General features: G+C 40.9%; 1 protein-coding gene across 19 annotated transcripts in view; it reads right to left on the bottom strand.

Moving 5' to 3' along the window:
* The window catches only part of afdna (afadin, adherens junction formation factor a), a 111632-nt gene that overhangs the window by 28579 nt on the left and 56375 nt on the right, over nt 1-26678 (bottom strand). For 14 of the 19 annotated variants that reach the window (XM_067571555.1, XM_067571563.1, XM_067571551.1 and 11 more), the window contains 9 exons: nt 25596-25801; nt 23262-23282; nt 19481-19626; nt 18844-18938; nt 18245-18510; nt 16870-17013; nt 15996-16194; nt 15469-15575; nt 10619-10699 (listed from right to left, as the gene is read on the bottom strand). In XM_067571555.1, the coding sequence (XP_067427656.1) occupies nt 10619-10699; nt 15469-15575; nt 15996-16194; nt 16870-17013; nt 18245-18510; nt 18844-18938; nt 19481-19626; nt 23262-23282; nt 25596-25801 (1265 nt within the window). The remainder of the gene's footprint in view (nt 1-10618; nt 10700-15468; nt 15576-15995; nt 16195-16869; nt 17014-18244; nt 18511-18843; nt 18939-19480; nt 19627-23261; nt 23283-25595; nt 25802-26678) is intronic. The other 5 variants (XM_067571556.1, XM_067571570.1, XM_067571569.1 and 2 more) reach the window with 1 other exon arrangement.

The raw sequence follows: 26678 nt of genomic DNA, 5'->3' as shown, positions 1-26678 counted from the left end.
GCATTCTTAGTAAAAAAAAACAAAGGCGATAAAATGTCCCGTTAATAGATGAGTGAAGAATAACAACAACATTGTTTTCCTGGGAGGCAGCTGATGTTTTTGTCCTGCTTCTTTCAGTTCATACAGCTTCACCTGCCTGTACTGTGTTTTCTATTGTCATCACATAAAACAGGCTCAAACATCAATTCCTGGAAACTCAGCTGCACTTGAATGCATCTCAGATGAGAATAAAAGTAAAAAGGTTTCAAGATTTCAAACTCAGGTTTGGACTAAACCTAGTAAATCTGATGTAAAACCAGCTGAAGATTCTTCAAGAGGTCAGAGAGGTGAGACTGTAGCCTGCAGACGACACAGCAGTGATGGGCTACAACGAGAAGGCTTAACGAAGGCGACCGTCTTTTCCTTAATGTCTGCACGACAACAGAACTGCTGCTGGACTTGAGAAAATCCCTCCAACGAACCACCTGCACCCCCCACTCTGCTGAGCATGAGGCTCTCCAACAAGCTGTCCTCCTCAAACCATACAGAGAAGATAATCAGAGAGGTCTAGACAGCTCCTGTATCATGTTAAAACCTTCCACACAGCCGCCACAGAGAGCAAGAGAGAGATCCAACTCTGCATCTCAGGAGTTCACAAGGCTCCAACAGAAAAATGACGCTACAGACACGTCCTGATCATCTACGTACGTCGTGCAGGCTGCAGGAAAACCACAAACTATGATCATCTGACAGGTGATTTACAGCAGAAGTAACTAATAGTGACCATCTAGAAAGCCAACATGTTGTATTGTTTAACTGGACCAGGAGAGAGTGGAGCACCATCACCACCATCACCACCATCACCACCATCACCACCATCACCACCATCACCAGCACCACCACCATCACCACCATCACCACCAGCACCACCATCAGCAGCACCAGCAGCAGCAGCAGCAGCAGCAGCAGCAGCAGTTATTCAGGGGTTGATACTAAACAGAGCGAGGTTGGATTACAAAACTCCGGTTCCCTGAAAGCAGGCCTCTTTTATCTGAGGCAACAAGTTCAGCAACATGTCAAACTCAAAACATCTCAAGACTTTTATAGAGCAGCTGCAGCAGCAGAGACATCAAGGCTTTTTTTTATTTATGTTCTGGTTTTTTGTTGCTTATATTCTAGTTTTCTTTGCACTATTTGGTGTCGAAAGAATTAAATCTCTCCGCTGGAAACTGAGGAATTTATTCTATGTCATAATATTTTTCTTTGAAACCAAATTCCTTTCTTCAAGTAGCAACGAAGCAACAAAAGAATAGAAATACAGGCGAACACACACACACACAAGCGAGGGCTTCTGCATGTGTGTGTGTGTGTGTGGTTTTCCTGTGAAGTGCTGGCATGTTATCAGACGTCTCACACGCTTTTCTTTACCATCTTGACATGTTTATCCCTCTGAATTTGTGCAACAGTAGGACCAGAAACCAGAAAAACAAAACATTTCAGAAATGTTTCTTCATAGAGACGCTCTGCTGTGTTAATAAATATGAAACTATTCCATCACTTCAAACACCGTCGGAGACTAGAAACACATATTTGAAAATGAAAATATATTGAGAAATTGTCTTGTTTCTTTGTTGAGAAGGCAACAAAGAGGAAACAAAAAAAAAAATACCTAAAAGACTTCTAAGACTCTCTTCTGCACTTAAATTTCAGGCTTCATCATCGAAACCATCAGACGAAAACATCAGAGGAAAAGCTGGATATCAGGAATCACAGCGTGTCTGTAAACTCGCTCATAAAACTGTGGAGTGGATTAAAAAAGATTGCTGCCATTCGTTAAGACCTGGCAACGTGGCACCGCGCACGTGTGTGTGTGTGTGTGTGTGTGTGTGTGTGTGTGTGTGTGTGTGTAACACAGAGGCAGGGGTTACACTCAGGTTAATAGCTCTCACTGTTTGACTCACATTTATTAACTGTTTCATCTGTAGTGCAGAAAGTCAACACCAGTACAAACCAGTATGAACAGTGTGATGAAGTGATCAGATTAAAGAACAACACTATAAATCATTAACTAAACTCACTGCTGCTCTGTTCTGTGTTTAAACTGATGACAACATCTTCGTATCAGCCTTATAAAATGTTCTTATAAAGGTTCAGCAGCTCATACACTTTAATCACTTGATCCTCTGATAGATAGAAATACAGCAGATGTGAGGTCTTTGACTTTAAGTTCCTGCTTATCTATAAAAATACAACTTTTAACATTCACAACTGCAAACAAACTCCATCTGCTGATTGATGGGGACGATGTGATATGACTGAAAGCTGTAGAACAGCTGCTAAATGGACTTCGTGGCGAGTTTGTTTTCTCGAGATTAATGTTTGATATTAAAAGAAAAATGCACACCTGCACATCATAACCCTGTGTGTGTTTAGAGGCTTTAAAAGGACGTATCGTGCACATTTCTAGGTCTAAATTTAGGTTTATTTTGGTCAGTTTCTTGCAGCTGCATCTCATTTTTCTTGTTCTTTACTCAAAATGTAAACTTCACAACTACGTCTTCACATTTTAGAGCCCAAATCAGATCCGAAATATGCGGGTGGACGATGTAAACAACCCAAGAAACAACTTTAGCAACAAAGGCTACAGAACGGACGGCTGATGTCATCACGAGGAGGAAGTAGAGCAGACTGAAGCCCTGACTTTTGAAACTTTAACTATGTTTAGCACAGATATCCAACATCTTAGCAGAATATAAATGACAGAAAATCACTAAAAGCATGTTTGTCCCCAGTTTAACAGCTTCTTGTTCCAACTTACTTCAGAAACTGCCTCCAAATAAAGCAGCCAATTTGTGTTTTCTAATAATCATCTGCACTTTTCCTTTCACCGGCTTGTTATAACAGGACTTTGTTGACTGTAGATTGTTGGTAATCATCGTCTTCCTGCAGCCGGAAAACAACCTCTGAATATGTGGGAACATATAAATATGTTGAAAATGAGTTTCAACTGATCGGCGCCTTCTAAAGTAACAATGAGCTTTGTGTTGCCTTTTTTTTTTTTTCATCTGAATGTGACAAACACATTCCTGTGCTTCCACAATGCGGCGCATATTTTATTCCAGTGTGTTTTTGACTGTGGATGAAAATGAAGCGCCTGAAGTTTGACGAGTATCATTAAATTGCATGACGTGCATTTTAAAAACGCAAATGACACCATCGTCGGTCAAGAGAATGAGTCCAAAGATTGATTTCTTCATTTGTCTATTTTCTGTTTAGTCAGTGTGTGAACTGTGTGAACAGAGATCCATTTTGCATTTGTCACATCGTCCATCATCCGCAGAACAAAAAGACAGCAGAGACATCGGCTTGAAACTATTTGACCCACAATGTTTCAACTGTCTGTCTGCATGTGTGAGAGATTTTGTGTTTTGCATGTGTGTGTGTGTGTGTATGCGCAGTAATGAGGCTGGATTCATGCAGGCACGGACTTCCTGTTAGTGACATTAAGATGAGAGAAGAACAGTGAATCATTCTGACTGGTTTATGTCTGTTGTACATTACACAGAGACATTAAAGAGTTCTGTGTTTCAGATGGGAGACACAGCTTCATGCGCTTATACTTGAACGGGGGTCCCCGGGGCGCCAAAACAGACTCCAGAGACACTTGTGGGAATTCCCTAAACCCTTCCTGAGGATGTTCAGAGGGACTTTTGGCTCAAGTTCAAGAGGTCCCACAGGAGGTTCAATGGGGCCACAAGGGGGTTGAAGAAAAAAACTGAAGACTAGCTGATTAAACTGGATTTTATTGTCCTGAAAATAATCCCAGTTATCTTTTAGCTGGTATCCAGCAGCTCACATCAGTCAGCATGTCCATCAGCAGCCGCACTAGAAGATCTATGACGCTAAAAAAGAATAACATGTACACTGATTAAAACCACACATTTATTAAAATAGCATCCCAGTTGGATCTTCATCAGGTCAAAATGTTTAAGGCTGATAAACTATGATGACGTCCAGGGAGATAAATCATTTAATACTGAGTTTGGGATTGAAATATTGTCCATTTAATTAAATTTGTGGTTTGGAGTCAGTGTGCAAACATTACAACATTACATCCATGCAGTTATGTAATTGCTTTGCTGCTCAATGTGATGTGTGTATAATTTACTACGGTCACTATTTTAGCTGAGTGTGTTACCATGCTAACATTTGAAAATGAGCACAAAGTACAGATGAGGTTTAGTTTTTACAGTATTGGACAAATTAAAACTTTGACCGGATGCGAGAGAGAAAGTTAAAGGACCAAAATGATTAAAATTCGTCCTGTTATTGAGATCTGGACCGAAAGTGATCATCATCCCTAAAGAAACTGATTAGCAGTTCTCTCCATGTAGTCACCGATGTAAAATATACATTTCTACCATGTAAACACAGTCCAGACTGTACAGGCGAACCGTAAAGACATCAACATGTTGAAACGTGTCGACACTGGAGACGCAGCAGGTTTGTTGCAGTAATGAACCTATAAAACCAGTAGCTGATGTTGGGATGTGGGTTGTTAAGTCAAACCAGATGTGTTGTTTGTCACACACAATCATCAAATCACCTCCAAAAAACAAAAAAAACAACAAAAAAAAACCCACCTTGAGACTCTAAACTACAAAAACATCTTTCACAAAATGTCTCCTGTTAATGTGTCCGTGTGCTAGAAATGAGTTACATCTGCAGGAACAGCTGGAATACCTGCAGCACTCTTTGATTCACTGTGTTTTAATGGACGGCTCCAGGTCTTTAAAAGTGCCCTGACACAACAAATCAAGCGCACCTCAAAGCTGCCAGGCCTCTATTAGAGTGCAAATGGCCCGAAGGAGTCGGCTGCTTCAAACGTGCTTCCCCCGACGTGGCCCTCGAAGGGAAATACCACAACTTTTAATGACTAATTACTGCAGAAAGTCAAGTCAATTTTCGAGTCGAGTCAATTTTACTTTTATAGAGTCGAATCACAATAGAAGTTATCTCAGGGCTCTTTTCACATAAAGCAACATTCCTCCATGAGCAGCACGACGGCAACGAGCAAAAATATGAAGAAAACAAAGCTCTGTTTCACCCAAAATATATATTTGATCATCAAATGTGAAGATTACATAGAGGAGGTCAGATCAGGTTGATCTGACACACTAGCAAAGGTTGTAATGAGAAGAACAAACAGTGTCTTTGTTTTTCAGCTCAGGAACATTTACTCAAATCTAACAAGTCAAATAAATCCAGTGACCTTAATGTGACCTTTTTAACAGACAAGATTAACATATAGATGATTGAAATGAGGAATTTGGAAAAAATATAAATGAAACAAGCGTCTTCAGTGTTTTGCTCTGGACAGCAGAGTCAGAGTGATATGACGTCGTGCGGTTGACTCACACTGAGAAGCAACATCACGCAGGTCTGATATACAGCAGCGCTAACAAAAAAACCCCACATAAACCGCTGCTGATGCAGGTTGGCGACGCACCAAGATTACAGCTCACGATGTCAAAATATGTCAACCTGCCTTTTAGAAACCACTTATCCATGAGAGAGGCAGTGTTCACAGGGCCTGTACAGCCACGCAGGTCATTTCAGAGGATTAGACTAACTGTGGACATGTACAGACTCCAGCTGATTGACATCTTAACGACTTCTTAATTCTTCTTATTTTCATTTTGAACAATTTTGAAAACCTTATTGATTGTGAAGTAAATGTATTTTCATGACTTCAGCAAATCTGCAGCTCATTGGCACGCCCGACTTTAAGATGTTTGATCAGCTAAAAACAACTGACAGCATCAGTGTGGATGAGCAACGCTACATAGAGTACATAATGTGAGAACAGATGAGGCATATTATTAAATATACACGCAGAAATCAGACGAAATTAGTAAAACAGACAGAAACTGCAGTTTAACATTAATCAGTACGATGCACAAATTATTACACAGACGTTCATTCGGCTCCATATTCACTTCATATTACAAAATATGTTAGCATTACAGTTGTATGCAAACGTTTGGGCAATCCTTGATGAATAATATTTTGGTGATTTTTTACTTGAAAAGCCTCTCTAGGAAATGTCAGCTGTGTCAGTTTCAAAGCTTATAAATCCACTTCAAACCTCATGTGAACACTCGGCAGACATGAGTTCCTCTGAGCAGCTGAGTAAGACTGAAAGTGAAAATTATTGATGCACACAATGCAGGAGAGGCGACAAGAAGACAGCAAAGTGTTGTCAGCTTGTAGTTTCCACTGTGTGAAATGTAAATAAGAGATGGCAGTTTAGGAGAACTGTAGAAACCTGCAGGAAGATTGAGCAGACTCAGGAGTGATGGTGAACTGTTCCACTGTGCAGCGATGCACAAACAACAAGAGTCAGTAGAAGAAAACTTTAACTGCATCTTCATCATAAAACCCAACGGATCATCTACAGAAGCCTGATGTGTTCTGGGAACAAGTGCTGCGGACTGATGAAGTTAAAACTCTTTGACCACAATCAGCACAGGAATGTCTGGAGAAAACAAGGAGCAGCAGTTCATGAAAAGAACATGTTGCCGACTGTTAAACATGGACGAGGATCCATCAGGCTTTCAGGTTGTGTTGCAGCCAGAGGCACAAGAAACACTGCACAGGTGCACTAACCCTGATTGATCACTGTTTCCTAAAACCCAACCCAAAGATATTCAGTTTAATGTCATTAAGGACTAAAGAAACCAGAAAAGATTCACATTTGAGAAGCTGGAACAAAGCTAGCAAGTTAAAAGCAAGTTTTGTCTGCTGACAACATTAAAATCTACATCTTGTTTGAATGAATAAGATCAGACGTGTATATATATGTTTATATATGTATATATGTGCTGTTTGTTGGGATGGATGGGAGCATTAAAACTGTCTTCCTGATCTTCAGTCATTGTTATAAAGGGGGGACTTGAGTTCAGCTCCTGTGAAGGAAACACTGGGAACAGTTGAGGGAATCTCTGGATTCACAAGCTGTTTCCTCCGTCATAAAAGTTCCAGTTTCCTCTGATGACAACAGTAACTGTTCATACAGCAGCGCCGGACTATTAGAAACAAACACATTCAATCTGTAAACATTTGACTTTTCAACTTGAAAAAGCAGCATCGTATTGTGAACTACGTGATCGCCGGCGGTGTGTAAAGACAGAAACTGGTTGGAGCATGAACTCCGTCCGGTCAGAAGACAATGTGCATCGATCTTTTCCTGCAAGTATGTCTCCGTTTTTCCATCCCGACCTGCCAAAATGTGCTTCTGCTGGCTGCAAACACGCCGTGGCCTTTATTACTAGAGCCAAGATGTACAAACGCTCTCTTCCACACACCTTGTAAACACCTCCTGCTGCAGCTTTACAGGAAAGCCAGCCTGTGTGTGTGTGTGTGTGTGTGTGTGTGTGTGTGTGTGTGTGTGTGTGTGTGTGTGCGGTACATCCTCCCATTGTTCCAGCCCTCACAGGGGGTAACCCTCTCATACTATTGTTCCACTTGTGGAACCGTTCTATCATCTAACAAACAAACACACACACACAACCAGGACTTCAAACACACTGTGGAAACAAACACAAACTCTGCTTTTTCAGTTTGCATTAAAAAAAAACTTTCATAATTGTGTAATTTAACTTGAATGTTCTGCTTATGTCATATATGTTCTCTGTCTATGAGGTCATTTGTCAGTTTGTTATCCTGCATGAAACTCCGGGAAACCCAGATTGCAACAAAACTTATCTTACTTTGTTGTAAATGTGCAGAGAAGGAATGTGCTGTTCGTTACTGCGACTGAAACACACACACACACACACACACACACACACACAAGTAAACACACGGACACGGGAGGGAGGGAGAGGCCGCCGGCAGTCTCCTCTACTCCAGCTGGGAGCCGTCCAGAGGAAAGACGAACACAATACCATGAAACACACACACACACAAAACACACGTGGGTTTGACAGATTGAGGATATAGATACACATCTATTTTAACACACTGACTTCAACTCCTCCGCTGCTCATCTGTTCCACAGAGATAAAAACTTAAAGATGACAAAAACAACCGTCCTGACAAACATCAACCACTAATAATGAAATGGTTCCATCCTACTGAGCACTTTGTGTCTCGTGTGTATCTTAAGTTTAAACATTAGCAGAAAGCAAACAGTGAAAAGTGACGAACCAGAAGGCCGTCACACTGGAGGGTAAACACGGTAAACTCACACTGGACCACTATAATGTGCTGAATATACATCCAGCTGCTGGATAAAACACTCCGACCTCACATCAAACCAGCAGCTGCAGCGTGAGAACCAGATAGGAGATACTACGGAATCTGGTCCGTCCAGAAATAAGTGAACAAAACAAACACACCCTTCATCTGGCTCGCATGTGAACAAGCATATAAACACAAATCAAATCACTTTTCACATCTAGAGTATTCATCAATGAGTGCAGATGAACAAGAAACCTGCAGCGACCATAAAAGCAGCGTTACCTGATCTTTCCTGCCCACTACAGAGAACCACATGTTGCACCCTCTCGTTGTCCAGACCAGTGCACACAACTGGGACGTCCAGACTCAAATGCGCACACACACCACACCACACCTCCTCCTCTTTTTTTTTTTTTTATCCCAGAGAGCACTTCAACCTGCTAAACGTGCACCGACAAGTCCAAAAAAAAAAAAAACACAATTACAGCGGCTCGCAGTAATCCATTCAGTTTAAAAAAAAATATAAATCACTGTTTACGGCTGGAGATGTGAGTTCCTACGTGTGTGGCAATAAAAACTGAGCGCAGGTCATTTTAAAAAGTTAAGAAGTAAGTGTGTAAATTCCAGTGTAAGTGGTGGAAAAAAAAGATGCAGGAAATTCCTTAAAAATGTTCTGGAGCGCAGTGAAAATTCCTCCTCCGGCTCCTGATTGTGTTTGTTAAGAAACAGTGAACTCAGGCGCAGATCCGGAGGTGAAGTGTCGGCTGGGACACCGGCTGGTCAGACTGAGGTAGAGCGCTGCTGCAGCTTCACCAGACAAATACCACACACACACACACACACACACACACACACACACACACACACACACACACCCAGGGTTATATAACAGGACAGAGCTCAGCCCAGTTTACTGAGAATTCACGCAGCTGTTTGATAAAACTCTCTCTACCTGACTTTCCCATCACACACACACACACATATCTCAGCCTCTCCTCCTCGTACTTCCACACAGCTTTGAAAATAAACAGAGCAAGAAGGCTTCCTCAGTACGTCCTTCCTCTTCACTCTTCCTCTCTCCACACACACACACACTGAACACACAGCCGCACAGGAAAGCTCTCGCCTTCAGCAGGAAACTCACTCCACTCAAAAGAAAAAGAGTAAGAGGCTTTATGTTTCACACAGGGAACCAACGCTGCTGCTGCCTTCTGGCATCGCATCATCATTAATAGAGTAGAAGAAGACTAGACATCATCCACACCTACGCAGGTAAATCCACTGATGAACAGGTTTTAACATCACAGATCTCTAATATGATCAGATTCCATGAGAGGAAACTCTGTTGATACTAAAAGACTTTAAAACTGAATTATATAACAGTCTGTCTGTCAGTGTGGAGGTTCAGGGTTTCCCTCCACAGGAAATCTGTTAGTCAAAGTGAAAGTTAAACCTGAAAATGTTTTAAACATGACAACTTTACATAGAAACCTTTTACATACATGACTTTGATATTTTAAAACCTGGAAATGTGACAGTTAAGTGTAGATTTATTCATTAATCACATGTCGTCACCATGGTAACTGATTATTTATCCAAACAAAGCCTTCTTCTGGACTCTGGAACATAAAGTTGACATAATGTTTACTGTCTGTCTGTTTGTTCCAATCTGCTTCAATCAGACGTATTGATTTCACCCAGCAGATGCCGCCACTGTGCACACCTGCTAGTGACACATTCACAAGAGGAGGAGATTAACATGTTGACATTTTTCCACTAAAAATTACACTTAAAGTGTCTCATCCATCTCTTCGTTCAGGTCATAAACTAAAACAAATCCAATAAAAGTTTTAGAGTAAAAGAAAACAGCTGATTTGTCTCTTAATAGAGTCCCTGTTTGGTCAACCTGTGCACTTTCTTTTAATACTGTAACAGCAGTGAGACGCATTAGAGTTGTGTCAATACACCAGATGTGCGTGAACAATACACAGGCGGACAGACGGTGATCCGCGGCCCCCGCTCCGATAATACAGCCGAGCCTCCGCCGCTCGCAGACCGCCTTTTTGTTCAACAGTCATCCAGAACTCTCTGTGCAGCGTCACTGTTTAGTCTCTGAGCTGCTGTCAGACTCAACAGTGAAAGCAAAAAAAAAAAACAGCAGCCTTTTCTGTCAGCAGTCAGCCTCACACACACACACACACACACACACACACACACACACACACACTACACGCTCCCTCTCCACAGCCAAGTTAAAAACACGCAGGTTATTTTTGGACTTCCTGTCAGATTCAACCTGCTTCAGAAATTTAAATTTTTCTTAAAAAGCTCAAATAATCTGCTTTGGGTTTAACTCTTCACACACACACTCTTTAAAAAGCTGATGTTCTCCTACCTTGGCGGCCACGATGCTGAGGCCCATGCCGTTGTGCTTCTTGAGGGTTACCGTGACAACCTCCGGCTCTTTCCTCATTGGCTGAAAAGAGAGATAGGACAGGAAGGAACAAACTGTTAGAGAGGATGAAACCTCTTGGTTGGTGCAGCCACGAGGAAACAAGTGAACGTCCTCTTAGTTCGTTCCCTCCGTCTGCTTCTGAGACATTATGGAAGGAAGAAAAAAAACATAAATGAGACCGTGGAGTAAAAAAAAAAAAAAAAAGAGGGAGGGATGAGAAAAAGGGAGGGAAGGAATGAAGGGAGGGATGAAGGGGGGAAAAAAGGGGAAGACCACAGAGGAACCTGTGGTCGCTGGAATCCAGTCAAGAATGAAAACCACATCATGGATACACACACACACACACACACACACACACACACACACACACACACACACACACACACACACACACACACACACATTAGGCCTCATCTGAGCAGGGCTGGGTGGGGAGACAGCGAGAAACAAAGAGCTACCAACGTTTCCCACATCATGAAAAATTGTTCTGACAAAGCAGAGTCCAAAATAAATAAGCTTGTGTCAGACTTACACTACAGTACGTCTGCACCCACATGTGTGTTTTATATGTGTGTTGACATCTGAGTGAGTGTGTGTGTGTGTGTGTGTGTGTGTGTGTGTGTGTGTAGCTGGACAGCACTAAATGCTGAGAGAGTGAGATGATTATTGTGCAGGAAACACCCAGAACCAGACAAAATAATAACAACAACAACTACTGCTAAAACGAGACAACAACGACACACAAAAAACTTTAGCTTTAGCATCATCCTAGTGTTGCTATGACAACCAGAACACAGGGTTGGATTTAGTACCAAATCCTCAGTTAGATTCTTTAGTTGTGCTTATTTAATGTCTGGGTTACTGTACAGCCGGTTGTATCAAGACAACAACAACCGTTTACATCCATCAACAACCAGCAGCGTTAAAGGTCAGTTTATGAAAGGCTTTTTTTTGGTAAAGCAGGTAAAGCTGCGTTCAGCAACAACTTTACTGACTGACTGACTTTCTAGTGCATAAAAATAGGTCTACATAAAGATATGAATATTTTTTAGACCTTTCTTTGTGCACAGGTCAGTTTTTAAATAATGCAAATAATGTTAGAAGAAGAGACGGCCAACGTCAGCTATTTATATGCAAAGGGATGCATCTCCAGACCCACAACACAGTTACAGTGATAAACAAATAAAAATGTGGCTTATGATAATAAATAAATAAAAAATAAATGCTTTCACAACTCTCTCACTCAGTTTTAGTGATCCTCCAACTTAAGTGGTTGTTTAAAAACAAAAAAAATATGTGAATTGCAGAACTTAAAAGGCTTTTAACTGCATCTTAACAGGTGGTTTAAAAATGACTAACAGTTACACAACTTAAGCTGTTGTTTAAAAACAACAGAATATGAATTGCAGGACTTTAAAAGTCTTGTAACTGAACACCTGCAGGGGGTGAGGCGTCACCGTTCAGAGCTACAATAAATCAGACAAGTCAATGAAAACAGCTCCAACATTTATAAAGAGCCACTTGACTTTTTTTTTTTTTTTTTGCAAAAATCAAAAATAAACTCAGACAAACATTATCATCAAGCTGCTGCAGCAAAAACAGTTTGTTCCACCCTTTAAACAAATATCCTTGTGTCCACATACAGCTGGCATCTCCAAAACACGCTCAAACAAACCTTTCAGGAATGTTTCTCACTGCAGATAATTCTGATATAACTCAACTCTCTCACTGCATGTGGACGTGTTAGTAAAGAAAATGACTTATTCTGTTTATACTTTACATCTGTCTGCATCTGTTTCACAGTTTATTAATCTAACTGATGCTTCTCTAAAAGGTGATGCTGTTTAGCAATAAGCTAACTGTGCAGACTGAGGCTGCTGAGGAGAATTTTAATTCATAATGTTAAACATTTTGTAATATTGATGAAATCTGAAGTTCTATGATGCTGGAGGTGGATGCAGAGCTGAGCTGTAGTGGTAGGCGTCCACCGCTCTCACTCACCATTAATCACTGTGAGTGTGTTTGTAAGAGACGCCTGCATTATGTCCAGACTGTAGTCATGAAATAGTAGAGGAGGGATAAACACACCAATTACAGAGGAAGTGGCTGTATGTGTGTGTGTGTGTGTATGTGTGTGTGTGTGTGTGTGTGTGTGTGTGTGTGTGAGTCTATCATTAACTCCACGCTCACTAACTTCTGCAGTGTGATTGGTGTTGATTAAATTTTGTATGTGTGTGTGTGTGTGTGTGTATATGACGGTTGTTATGAAAAGTAAATTGCCCCTCTGAAGTCACTGTAATCACTGCCTTCAACTGGGAGACCACACACACACACACACACACACACACACACACACACACACACACACACACACACACACACACACACACACACACACACACACACACACACACACACACACACACAAACCTCTGGAAACAAATCAAAGCAACTTCCAGGTTTAAACTCTTCTATAAATAGTCAAACTATGTCAGCGGTGCCGTCGTCGTGTCTACGGCTGCGTTTCTATTCAAAGAATTTTTACCTTTTTTAGTCTTAAATTCACCTTGAAACTGATCCGTGTTTCCATCTGAACTACTGGAGCTCCAGTACAATCCCTCTTAAACCCAGTGAATCCAGTATAATTCTTATCTCAATCATCCAGTGCAGTGGGGAGATAAGTAGAGCTGTAGAAAGGCGTCTATATAATGCTGATGTTTAATGCCAGCATTAATCTTTAACATAGTAACAATAAACCTGATATGCTTGTTGATACTTAGTTTAATTGTTAACTTATTTGCAGACAACACGTAACGTTGTTCATGTTATATTCAAACACGCGTGTGTCTTGTATACATGTGATAACATTAACGGCTGGAAGGTGTCAGACAGAAACTTCTCTGCTCTTTGCTGTTATGATTTTATTTTAGAGGTCAGGGATTAAAACATATGCTGATAAATAAAATGAGATATTATTACAAACTACAAACCTTAGAAACAGCAGTTGGGATTAATAATCTCACCACAATCTTGTGATCAAAAGCTCCAGAACAGCTACTAAATGGACCTATGAACCGCAGTGTGAGATAACATGTTGAGGGAAAAGATCAAATCCAGTTCTGGTGTTTTCTTTCATTTTCATGTTTAACACGATGTCAGATAAAAATAAATAAAAATAAAAGATTTGAAACGTGAGCATCACTTTACCTTTTTTCCTGATTTCTTGAAATTCATTTTGAACCACTTTTAGATGAATGTTTGGTGGTTTTGACGGAGTTTAACTGAGCAAACTGGAATCAGAGGAAAGTAATCTGAGTGTAACACGGAGATATGAACGGCGCTCCGGCCGTCTTACTTCCTGTTTAACGATTAACGCTCTTCAAACAGAGAATGGGGGGGTGTGGCTTATAGTCGTAACCCATGGCGATGTGTCAGAATAGTAGTTATTGCCTAATCCATCCAGCTACTACAGCAGCAGCTATATGGACTGATGTTGACCAGAGATGTGAAATCTCTTCTTTATTGATTCTTTATTGATGGATCATCGATCCAAAGCAATGACATCTTTCTTTATTTATAATAAACGTCTGGAAATGTTCCTCCTCAGTAGCCGGGCTGCTTCTACCTGCACCCTTAAAATGTAAATAATAAATGCGTCTCCATGCATACCTGCTATTTTAGTTCATGTACAGTATGTGCAGCAGGGCTGAGTGAATATAGAGCAGCAGGCGTGATGATTAATAAATACTGCTCTCAGTCACATCACTGCTGTGAAACAGTTAGACGTGATAACGACAACAGAAAGATTTTCTTCAGGAAACGTCACGACATGAACAAACATCACAAATCTGCAGCCAAAGACAGACGGAGTCATTAATTAGTAGTAAGTAATAGTTTAGTGATGAATGTTGCACGACAGCATTCAAGGATAAAACATGAGATGCTAGTTTTGCTAAAAAAGAAAGTCGTGAAAGGTGCTGATGAGCTGCTAAACCAACGTCTGCTTCATAAAAAGCTGAATATGGAGTTATTACCCACCAGTCTGATGTGTGTAGAGGTGTTTGTGGTTATACTGGTGACATCAGGTGATTTAATGAAGGTAAACACAGTGAACGGTGTGACGTCACTTTGCTCTGATGCAGCACTTCTGCAGAGATTTAATGAACTGAAGGAGAAGCTTCTCATACAGTGTAAACAGCTGTGGACAGCAGATACTGTAGAGACAGTCTCACTGAAATAAATGATTTATATTTTAAACATGAATCTGTTGTTGCAGCACGTCTGAAACACAGGTGTCTGATACTGTATCAGTGGCTAAACAAACACATGAAGATGATGGATGACTGCAACAATTCAGCAAATACTTACATTTGTTGAACATTGAGCACAAAATATAAGTTATTTGTCAAAAAACAGTTATTTGTCAAAAAACATTGTCAGGAAATAACTCAGAAAAATATTAAATATCTTAAAAACACACTGAACGGAGGCTTTAAAAAAAGCAAAGCAGCGTCCTTAAAACACTCGGCTGTGATCAGAGACTCGCTGTCTGCTGCGTAAGCTGTCAGCAGCTCCTGCCAGTCAGCAGTTACTAAACCTGCTGAAGGTCCTCTGTGGCACTAACTTTACCCAGCATGCCCTACTGCCCTGACACACACACACACACACACACACACACACACACACACACACACACACACAGACACAGACACAGACACACACACACACACACACACACACACACACACAGAGTGGTTGAGAGGGTGAGTGTGTGTGTGTTAATGTCGTACCATCTCAGAGTTGTCAGCAGCAGAGAAGTGGCTGTCACAGTCAGCTCCTTCAAAGTGGACGGTCCACGTACCAGGAGAGCGAGGATGAGGGATTAAACGACAGAAACCTGGTAGAGAGAAAACACACACACATACACACACACACTGTGTCATTTACAGCACGTTAACGGTCCTGCATCTATATTATGTGGTTAAAAGTTGAATACAAGTACAAGTGGAAAAAAGTTCCAAAATTTTGTGTTAAAATTTAAAGTTTTAAGATTGTTGCAATAATTTTGATGCAAATTCATCAAGTTAACCACAGAAATACATAAAGGTTTCTTGTTTTTAATGAATGAGTGATGATGTCAAGCGTAATAAGTTGTAAATAATTGTTAAATATTGAAGATATTTGCACAGAGGCCTGAGTATATTAACTCTTTGACATCCGTTTGTGAGGAATCTTTGCTAGAAATGTGTTTATACACACAAAGAAAAGGATATGAGTTGATTTATATGAACTCTTAAATATGTCCCGGTAGTTTTACCTCTCTGCAGCAGCGGCTCCAGGAAGTCCTGCAGGCCGTTGGGGAGGTTTCGCACCACATCGCAGGAGTACCCGTCCTCAGGAAGGAGGAAGGGCAGCTGCAGGTCTGGATCCTCCTCCAGCTGAACCTCTCTCCCATCGCTCCTCGCCAGCTCGTCTGCTGTGTTTTCAGCCACTGCCACCACGTGGTCTATCAGCTCCTGTACACAAACACACAAACACACATATCAGGCAACAGTAAAGGCTCACAGGATGGTTCATCACAGCTCCACAGCATCAAAGAATATCACATCATTAAAGTCTATTTACAACATCTGTGCAGATTAGATTTGTTACAGACAGCTGACTTACATTACATAACAATGATCTGCAGCCCCGTTCACACATGCAGTCTATAGTCTCATAGACTGCATGTGTGAACGGGAGCAGCGATCAATATTCTGGGATATCTGAACCTCCAATTTCCCACCTCAAGACCCAGTAACATTTCAGGGAAAACGCTGGTACGGCTGTGGGACAGGGACGAGCAGGTGAAGGGTTACGTGTGTCTGATGAGACGCTTTCACGTGGAGCGAGCGAACCAATCACAAGACTCCGCTGATGACGTATTTTAATCCACGACTTGTTTACAGTTGCCTTGTCAATACTTTCACAGGTGATTTGTCTCACAAACGTGTTAAATATTAAATACAAGAACATTTGCACCAAACAGCTCTCCTTCTTCTTCTTCTTCCTCTGGTTGTCATCCACAAGTGTTGCATCACCGCCATCTGCTGGCCTGACCTTTGCCCTTTCTATTCTGGCATTTCCATGTATGTGTGAAAAGGTGCGAGACGGAAATGTTCCTGAACATGTTTTATGTGTGTTTGACTTACAGGCGGGATGTAAGGCTCGTCCGGAGCACAGTGGTAGTTGGTCATGAGTGCGTGGAGCTGCAGTGAGTTGAGCTTGAAGCAGGTGTTGTGGATGTTCTGCACATCCTGCATGGAGTATTTGTCCATGGTCAGCAGGGTGGTGGCCTGGACAGACAGACAAAACAACACATTTATCAAACCCGCTTATTAAAGTTTCTACACAAACAAAATATTATGTTTGGAAGTTTTGGAACATTCTGGTGATTTGACATGAAATATTTCTCCATTCATCATGTTTTTGTTTGTTGTTCTTTCTCTCTGGATCTAAGAGGGCGGGGCATCACACTGGAGGAAAAAGGTGATGTCAGTTATTTCCATGAACCATTTAAAATTTAACAATAGAATAATCAGAACCCGCCAACAGCTGTTAAATTGTTTACTTACGTCGGGAGGGGAGACGCCCCTGTTGATCAAATCTGATCAAATCTCTCACACACACACACACACACACACACACACACACACACACACACACACACACACAGTCCTGAAGAAGCAGGACTGTGCAGAACAGCAGAGATTTTGACCGTTTTACATTACACTAAATTACACTACCAAATAGTGAATGTTTTTAGTTTAAATATTCTAACACCTTCTGAGTATTTATGTTTGTATTTGTACTTTTCAGTAAATGCTCACACAGTATTTTTCTATTTTAAATATATAACATTTAGAAAGATGAGAACTCCAGCAACACTTGTAGCATGAAGAACAACTTTATTAGTTGACCGACGCGTTTCGGCTTGTGGCCTTCATCAGGGTCATCATCGAACAACATTTAAATAAAGTAAGTTGGGTATGAAACAACCAATCATATACATCCAGACACATATCAGCCAATGGGACGTCTACAAAGATGGGTTGGATATATGGTCATGTGGCTTCAGACCAATCGTTGTTCAAGAAGGGACATGGGTGACGGTCCATTAACTAGAAAGGTGCAGCTATGGAGCGGTACTTTTTTGTTGGTTTTTGTTAATCCAATATTACCTTTTTTCATACCCAACTTACTTTATTTAACCGTTGTTTGTAATGTTGTTTTATGATGACCGACAAGCCGAAACACGTCAGTCAACTAATAAAGTTGTTCTTCATACTACAAGTGTTGCTGGAGTTCTCATCTTTCTAGACTTCTTTCTCTTCTCCGTGCACCTTGGAAGTAGGTGAAGTTGTGCCAGAGACCCTCACTCTGCATCTACTAATGGATCACCGTCCGTCCTTGACGTCAATGAATTCAATGAATTTTAAATAACTCCTAAAAAAGAAAACACTGGCGAGGGAATCCTTCTGGAAGTCTCATCGCACAGCTGAGCATTGTCTCAGCTCGTCCTCTCACCTGTACGATCCGGCTGAGATGACAGTCGGCGGCCAGCTCCAGACCCTGTTTCTCAGCCCAGGCCTCGATGTGGCTGAGCTGCTGCCGGAGGATGGCCCCCCAGTAGTGACAGCAGAGCCCCGACTCCGTGTCCGTCACCAGCTTGTTGAACAGCCACATGTTGATGAAGTGGAAGAGCTGCGAGAAGAGCTGGATGGTCAGAGCCGCGTTGACTCGACACCGCCGCAGTAGCGACATCGCCCCCGTCAAGGTGTGCAGGACATCCTCTGGAGAGAGAGCGAGAGAGAGAGAGAGAGAGAGAGAGAGAGAGAGAAGGTTTCATGAAGGTTTGGCCGGATTGGGAGACATGTGCAGGCGTTGCTTCTCCAGAACAATCTACCGCCATGAGGTTGGGACATCCTGACGCATCACAAGATAAGTGTGAGGGACTACTTGAAGGGCTTAATGATAAACTACTGTAGCTACATGCTCGACCAGGAAGGTTTCTGTCAATAAATGCTGGTTCTGTTCATCTTTTCCTGACTTTTCTCTCATCTCACAGTTCACAAACTGACTATAAACCGTGATGAGCACTCACAAGAAGACTGTTCTGTTATTACCTATCTTGGGTCTCTGTGGATTATGTTCCTCGGGGTCGTCCAGGAAGGCAGCCATGTAGTTGTTCAGGTCAGCCTGGAGGCAGTGGACCAGATACCTGCACCGACACATTAACTCAGCTCATTACAGACCACACATCATCACACGACAGACAAAATATTCCTCCTTCCTGCTTTGACAATGTTTTCTAACTAGTCTATTTCTGTCTTTTATTACAGTCACATTTTGTTAATACACAAAGTCTTTGACAGTATTGTAATTGTTACAGTTGCAGGTTTTGCTTGATTACTGTAATTCTGTTCTTCTGTATTCCAAGTGCTTAGTGGTTTCTGTTGTAAACAGCATTTCAGTTGCTCTACATTATAATTTCGCTGCTGCTGCTTCTGTTTTCTCTCTACATGCAGCATCTTTCACATATCTGTCGGTCGATGACGACTCCTCTGTCGCTCTTTGTGAGGTTTTTACACAAAACAATTCAAGGTTTTTATGTGTGTGAGGAGTTTTTAATGATCCTAATCATGGCTGTAAGGATAGAAGTGAGGTACGCTGTGCAGATTGTAACGTCCTTTTTGTCTGGAAAACATCTCTCACACACACACACACACACACACACACACACACACACACACACAGACTGACTTGAAGGCCATCTGGACCAGATGGGCGAGGAGGTCCTGGGCGTCCAGCGTGATGCGGCTCAGGTCTCGGTCCTGCTTGATGAAGTTGAGCAGCTCCGAGGCGTTGGCCATCCAGAAAGCCAGCGCCCCTGCGATGTTCTTCTGTTTCTGTAACGTACCGATCAAACACACACACACACACACAAAGACAAAAGAAATACAGAGGAAGTTGTTAGAGAAGCAGGACTCGGTAGTAGAGCCTTGAGGAGTTAAAGAAGAGGAGGTAGGAGAGTGGTTTCTGTTTGAGTGGCAGCCAGAAGGAGCAGTTGTTACTTCAGGGATAGACTCATGCTCCGCCCACCCCTCCCTCTAAGCCGTCCGACAGAAAGAGTGGTCATCACTGTCGCTTAGAGACGCTCATAGAAAAAAGCTCTATATTTCATGATTGCTTCACATCTTTAACATTTTAATATGAGCTCTAAAAATTCAACAGTTTTACACAAGAGGGCAGATTTTTATCTGTGTGAGTGTAGAGACATTAGTGACCACTCCTTTCCCCACAACGTTCACCAGGACACCAGACACCAGCCGCCTCCTGACACTCCAGAGACATTTCTTTTTTCCTTTTTAATGAAACTTAAAAGGTGTTTAGACCATAAACTCACACTATGGAGCACATTTATTCACACTGTATGTTACAGGATCAACAGGTCTCTAAACAGACTAACAGCCTAAAAGATTGTGACTTCTGAAGACGAGTATATTTGGATTTTTATCATTTTTAGCAACACTACCTCAGTCCAGACTGAGATGTGTCATTAACTCCTTTCAGGATGAAGTGTAATAACTTTGGTGATTCATGAGCATCGTCATTGTGACCATGCTGACATTAGATAAAGCTTAGACCTGTCGATTAGTCGATCAACAGCAAATTAATCTGCAACTATTTCGATAATCGAATAATTGTTTATTTTTAAAGCAAAAATGAAAATCATTCTCTGGTTCCAGCTTCTCCTTTGTGAGGATTTGCTGCTTTTCTCTGTTTTATATCAACTGAATATCTTTGGGTTTTATATCGTTTGTCAGACAAAACAAAACATTTTAAAGACGTCACCTTGGACTCTGTGACCGAATAATAAATCTGTTAATAAAGAAGATCATTTGCAGGTTAATCAATAACGTCACTGTGCCAAAGTTCAGCCTCACAGAGCCGCTACTTTAAATTCATGACACCTATTTAACACTTGTTACGTGATATAAAAGCACTACAGCTGCAGATGTGATCAGAGTGAACAAACTGCAACACTCTGCTTTATAAACTAGAATAATAATATCAGAGAATAATTAATAGCATAATCATCTCACATGTCCAACACTGAGCGGACCATGATCATAAATGCTCCATGTTGTCAGTCTACAGTCCAATCAGAAGGACAGATGTCTGGTCTACAGGAGGACAGAGCTCAGTGTCTGAGGAGCTGATTGGTTAATATCCCCGCCGCTCAGAGAGGGAGGGATGTGCGAAGCTCGCTCCCCTTCACTCATCTATCCCCGCCTTGAAAAAACCATCAAACAAAACAAAAAAAAAAAAAAAAAAAAAAACCTTCATTCAGAACAGCCAAGAGAAATGAGAGATGGAGCCAAGTGCATCCAAAATCAAACGTGACAATAAAACATTTAGGAAACATTTAAAAAACACAGACGGATGGTTGAACATATTAAAACAACTTCCGAACAGACAAAGGAAGCGGAGGAGGAGGTGGAGGAGGTCAGAGGGACGCGACTTGTCTCTCGTCCACACTGTCGAGTAGGAGAAGCAAGACGTGATGTCACACAAAATGGATGCCAGTATTAAAGAAGGAGCAACGATGGAAAAAGAAGTGGTTGCTTTGGTTTCGCTGTTTTGGTTTGTTTTGTTTGTTTGTTTGTTTGTTTTTTTTTAGTACCAGGCAGGTCCAGGAAGCTGAATGGAATTAGTTGGGTTGATGTTGCTGTTGTTGCTTAGTTTTCCAGCTGTGGGAGGATGTATTATTATGGCTTTATTTTACATTTCTGTTAGAATGGAGAAAAAGAAGCAGCAGCAACAATGAAGGGCTGGTCAAAAAAGCAGAAGAGAGGAAAGTAAAGAGAGAGAAAATTACGAGGAAGAGATGAGCCGAGAGGTTGATGAGGTTGGGCGACATGATCTTAAGATTATAAATCCTTCACATGTTACCCGATTTGCCTTCAAAGGAACATCAGACATGATGGATTTCAACTATACAACTATTTTCTTTTAATGATAAAGAGTAGAACTGTGTGTTTGGATACAGAAGAGTGTAACAGCGCGGCAAAGTGTAAGAAGTTTTTTAACTTGAAGGCGTGTTGGAGGAGTTAGAGTCTGCTGTCTGCAGCTCCTCATCTAACAGCTCACTGTGACTGTTTCTGTTTGTACTGTTCCTCCTCCTCCTTTTTTGGTGGTAATGGTGGTGGTGGGGGTGTTTAGGAACAGCACCGGTATTAAAACTCTCATAACTAGGTGACAAACACTGCATTTCCTATAGCTGCTTCTCAATAAAAAACATCTTGCTTTGTTTGCCAGTGGAAAACTTTCCGCATGCAGCAGCAGGAAATATTTTGGTTTTCATCAGCGGTAACTTAACTAACACTAAAACAAGGCTGATATCTGAAATTAGAGATCCCATAACAAGCTACAAAGTGCTTGTAACTCAGCACCATTAACAAAGCTCTCATAACTAGGTGACAAACACTGCATTTCCTGTAGCTGCTTCTCAATAAAAAAAACATCTTGCTTGTTTGCCAGTGGAAAACTTTCCACATGCAGCAGCAGCAGCAGCAGCAGCAGCAGCATCAGCAGCAGGGAATATTTGGTTTTCATCAGCGGTAACTTAACACTAAAACAAGTCAAAGCTCCAAAGTGCTTGTAACTGGTGTAGAGCCACATGTGTTGGCTGCAGTCTGTCTCGCTAACATGCAGGACAACAACAGCGCGGCTCAGCTTGGTGATCCCGCAGTGTGGACGCATGTGTTCACAGTTTGACGTGGCTTTGTGCAATTAAAGCGTTACAATCGCATGCTGTTGGAAACGTGGCTGAAGTGCTTTTAAAGAACATCAGAATTACAGGCAAACATGAATAATGCAAGACACAAGTCTGGATGCTGCTTGATTTGCAAACTGCAAGAATTCAATGAGAATAGAAATCTGTCAACATATGGTTCAAATTATGTCTGAAAATAATTCATTTAAAAGTAATTATTTGTACAAAAATTAAGTAAAAAATAATTAAGGTCAACTTTATTCAAAATCAACCCCTTCTGATCCTTTTAACTGCTACAGAGGGGAAAAAACATTCAAATTGTTTATTTACAGTTTGTTTACAGCTGTTATTCTAAAGTGAACTACAGATTATTTTTCTATGTCCTATATCTTTCATTCTTTCCTTTTGTGACCTTAAGCTTTGCGGCTGAACTACAAGTCCTTAAAACAGTAATTAAAACCTTCTTTGACTGACGGTCTACATACTTTTAACGACTGCATTTCCTGTCGCATGTAGTTTCTTTAAAGGCAGAAAACGGAGACCCAACGTGTTCCAGTTGGGTTCTGGATTTTATTCACTTGCAAGCAGACTGAACAGTCAGTCTGCTGATACTGTGATACTTTACAGGATGTGATATTTGATATTTTATCCATATCGCCCACCCTGAGAGAAAGAGAGAGAGAGAGAGAGAGAAAAAGCAAGAGAAAGAGGGAGGTAGACGAGTCTGCAGCAGCCGTATCATGGTGTGCTATTGTGCTATCCTACCTGATCCCCTTCAGGAATTTCCTGGATGGAAGAAGGAGGAGGAGGAGGAGGAGGAGGAGGAGGAGGAGGAGGAGGAAGAGGAGGACACGTTCACAGGACAGAGAGAAAACACGTCAACAGCTACAGTATGGACACAGCCATGTAACACACACACACACACACACATATACAACTTTGACACACACATGGTCATGGTTTACAATGTAAAGCCATCTTGAATCAGTTTAAGAACATAACTGATGGAGGTCAGGTGAAAACCACATCTGGTCAATAAAACATTACAGAGAGTCTGTGAGTTTTAAATAGTTTACTTTCAGGCTTTTTTAAAAGATCTCTTCAAGGCTAGTTTGAAGGAAATTAACATTAAAACAAGATAAGAACACAACGTCTAAACTTTTTTCAAGATTAACTGAAGACTAACTGTATTTAAAACCACATGAAGAACATCATCAAATCAACAGAGGTGTTTATTTGGTAACTTTTATGAGTTTGATGGAAGTCTAGACGTTGGAGAATTAGATTTTAAAGTGCTGAGTTTAGAAATAAAATGAAATAAACATGTTAAGTATAAATGATGTGCATGCATGGTGTCATTAGAGAGAGGAAAATGAAGTCTAATGATATAAATTTGGAGACAACTGAACAATTACCACAAAATGCGACCAATAACAGCCTCTGTATTCAAATACACTCTGCATTCAGCAAGGTCAGATTAATAGGAAATATCTTGTTTTGCTTTAAAACACAAAAGAGGCAAATTTGGTTTAAATCTGTCAAGTTTCTGATAAAGATCAACATCCTCATAGTGGAAAGAAGTAATGGAGATTAAAGGAAATGTGGTGTCAAGTGTGGAGTGATGATACAAAGTTATAACACATAATCTGTTGATCGTACATTTAAAAACACTACATGCGATCCATTTAGGGAAACATTCATAAGGTAAAGCAGTTAAAACAAAGAGGATGCAAGACGATCCAAGAAAAATCTAAATATTCAAGTTCTCATACAGTAAAACTGGTCACAATAAAGATCAACATCTCAGTGATGCTCCAAAAATACCCTGTCCTGTTGGATTAGTTGTCTTATATGAGGTTATTAATCTCTTGATAATAATAATGCCCACACAGCAAACATAGCGATGCAGATTATGAATCCCATCTGAAGTAGGAACATTCCTACATTCCTCAGCGGGCTAAAGATATTTCTGCAGGAAAAAAAAACTCTATAAAACTAAAAATCTTTCTACACACAGACTGAAATAGAGCGTGTGTGTGGGTGTGTGTTTTCTGTCATAACTTCGCTGCATACCGAGGGCAATGAATAGCTGGCTGAGAGCTGAGCAAATAAAAGTGAATGGCACTAATAAAACAAGAAATGGTATTTAGTTTTAGTGAGCCTGAGTGAGAAAGGCACTTCATGTCTTCTGTTCCATTATGGATCTATAACCCAGTATTCACTCTTGTGCTTTGTTTTAACATATAATTAAAAGCGAAACAATGTTAATTGATATTAACGGTGGCACATTTCATAAGTGTGGTTTTTTTTGCATAAAGTTTAGGAGCAAATCACTCTCGTTCTCTTTAATACTTTCATGCCACACAAAAACCAAAACTATGTGCGTAGCACCACAATTCACCACGCATTCGATGCACAATCTGTCCGAAATTAATTTTATTGGACCAAGATTTTTATTAAAACCATTTTGCACAGACTGACTTGCACAATTGTCTTGTCAGGAGCATTGACTACCATAATCAATCAAGTATTGAAAGGTCCAACAGATGCTTAGTTTCTTATTCTTTGAAGTATTTCCTGATTTAAATTAAAATTGTTAAATATATACTGCAACTAGACCAAATCCCTGTATATACCGTTTATTTTATCACATATATATATATATATATTTACTTATATAAGGTATCTAAAAAGTATGATTTTAATATTGTTACTTAAAGTATCTTAAATCTTAAAGTATGATCAGTAACAACGCCATGCTAGCAGTTTATACGCTATACTGTGTCATAACAGGCTTCACACCACATGCATATAAACACTGAGAGGAAGACGAACACCAGACAAAAGCAAAGACAACAAACTGTGGAGAGAAAAACTGCCGTAGCAAGAGACGAACACACACAACACATCTTACAACCACTATGAGTGTAGTAGGTTGGGGAGGAAGTAAAACATGAGATAACTCCAATAATGTCAACACAAGCAGAAAAGGGGAATTATGAGCATTATGAGGCTGAGATGACGTACAAATTAATCCATGACATTATATTAGATACGAAAGCACAATTAAAAAAAAAAGGGAAAAGTTCTGGTACTGACCTGGATGACTCCCTCCATCATGCTCACCATCTTGTTGACGATGGCGATGACCTTGTGCGTCCTCTCCGACGCCGACGTGTCTGGCCGGTAAGTCGGCGACAGCACGAAGCGGCAGGCCATGTACAGGACGTACGTGGGCGAGAGTTTGAAGTGAACCGTGGAGCTGTTGGTGTAGTTGATGATGGCCGACAGGAAGGTGTCTTCAGCTGGATGGAAACACAGAATCAGATATTTAGACCAACCTTTGCTGTACAGCTGTAAACTGTCCTTAATGAAGGAATAATAATCCTCCAATGCCTATATAATCTAAAACTAACCCCAAAATTGAGATTTTGAAGCTCCTGATAAGCTTTGTGCTTACATGAAATATGTTTCACGTTGATCCACTTTGTTATACTTTTTTCAACTTAGGAACATTGCAAAAACCAGACCATTACTGTCAGCCTCTGAACTAGAGCATGTCATTCATGCCTTCATTTTTTCCCGTCTCGATTACTGTAACTCCCTTTTCACTCGCCTTAGCCGAGCTGACCTGTCACGTCTTCAGCTTGTATAAAATGCAGCGGCGAGGTTATTAACCAGGACCTGCCGCAGATCCCACATCACTCCTGTTTTAGCTTCACTGCATCGGCTGCCAGTGAAGTTCAGGATTGATTTCAAGATTCTCTTAATCACTTATAAGGCCTTACACGGTTTAGCTCCTGCATATATATCCCAGCTACTAAGCCCGTATATTACCATGCGGTCACTTAGGTCTTCCAACCAAAACCTGTTGGCCGTACCACGTGCCAAACTAAAAACCAAAGGCGACTGTGCTTTTGTTGCCCCCAGACTTTGGAACGATCTCCCCACTTCCATCAGATCAGCTGAATCTGTTGACTGGTTCAAAACACCTAAAAACCTCCTTTTTTAAAACGTCTTTCTCATAACATTTGATAAATTCAAGCGTGTGCTCTGGGTGATAACTTTATGTGTTCTTGAATGTGTCTTTCATGGTTTTTGTGTCCTATTTTCTTTGTGTCCCAATGTCTCTGTAAAGCACTTTGTAACCTGTGTTAAAAAAGGTGCTATATAAATAAAGTT

The sequence above is a fragment of the Thunnus thynnus genome, chromosome 18, assembly GCF_963924715.1.
Source record: "Thunnus thynnus chromosome 18, fThuThy2.1, whole genome shotgun sequence".
NCBI lineage: Eukaryota > Metazoa > Chordata > Actinopteri > Scombriformes > Scombridae > Thunnus > Thunnus thynnus.
The sequence above is the reverse complement of the archived record's forward strand: the minus strand, read 5'-3'. Positions and strand labels throughout refer to the sequence as shown.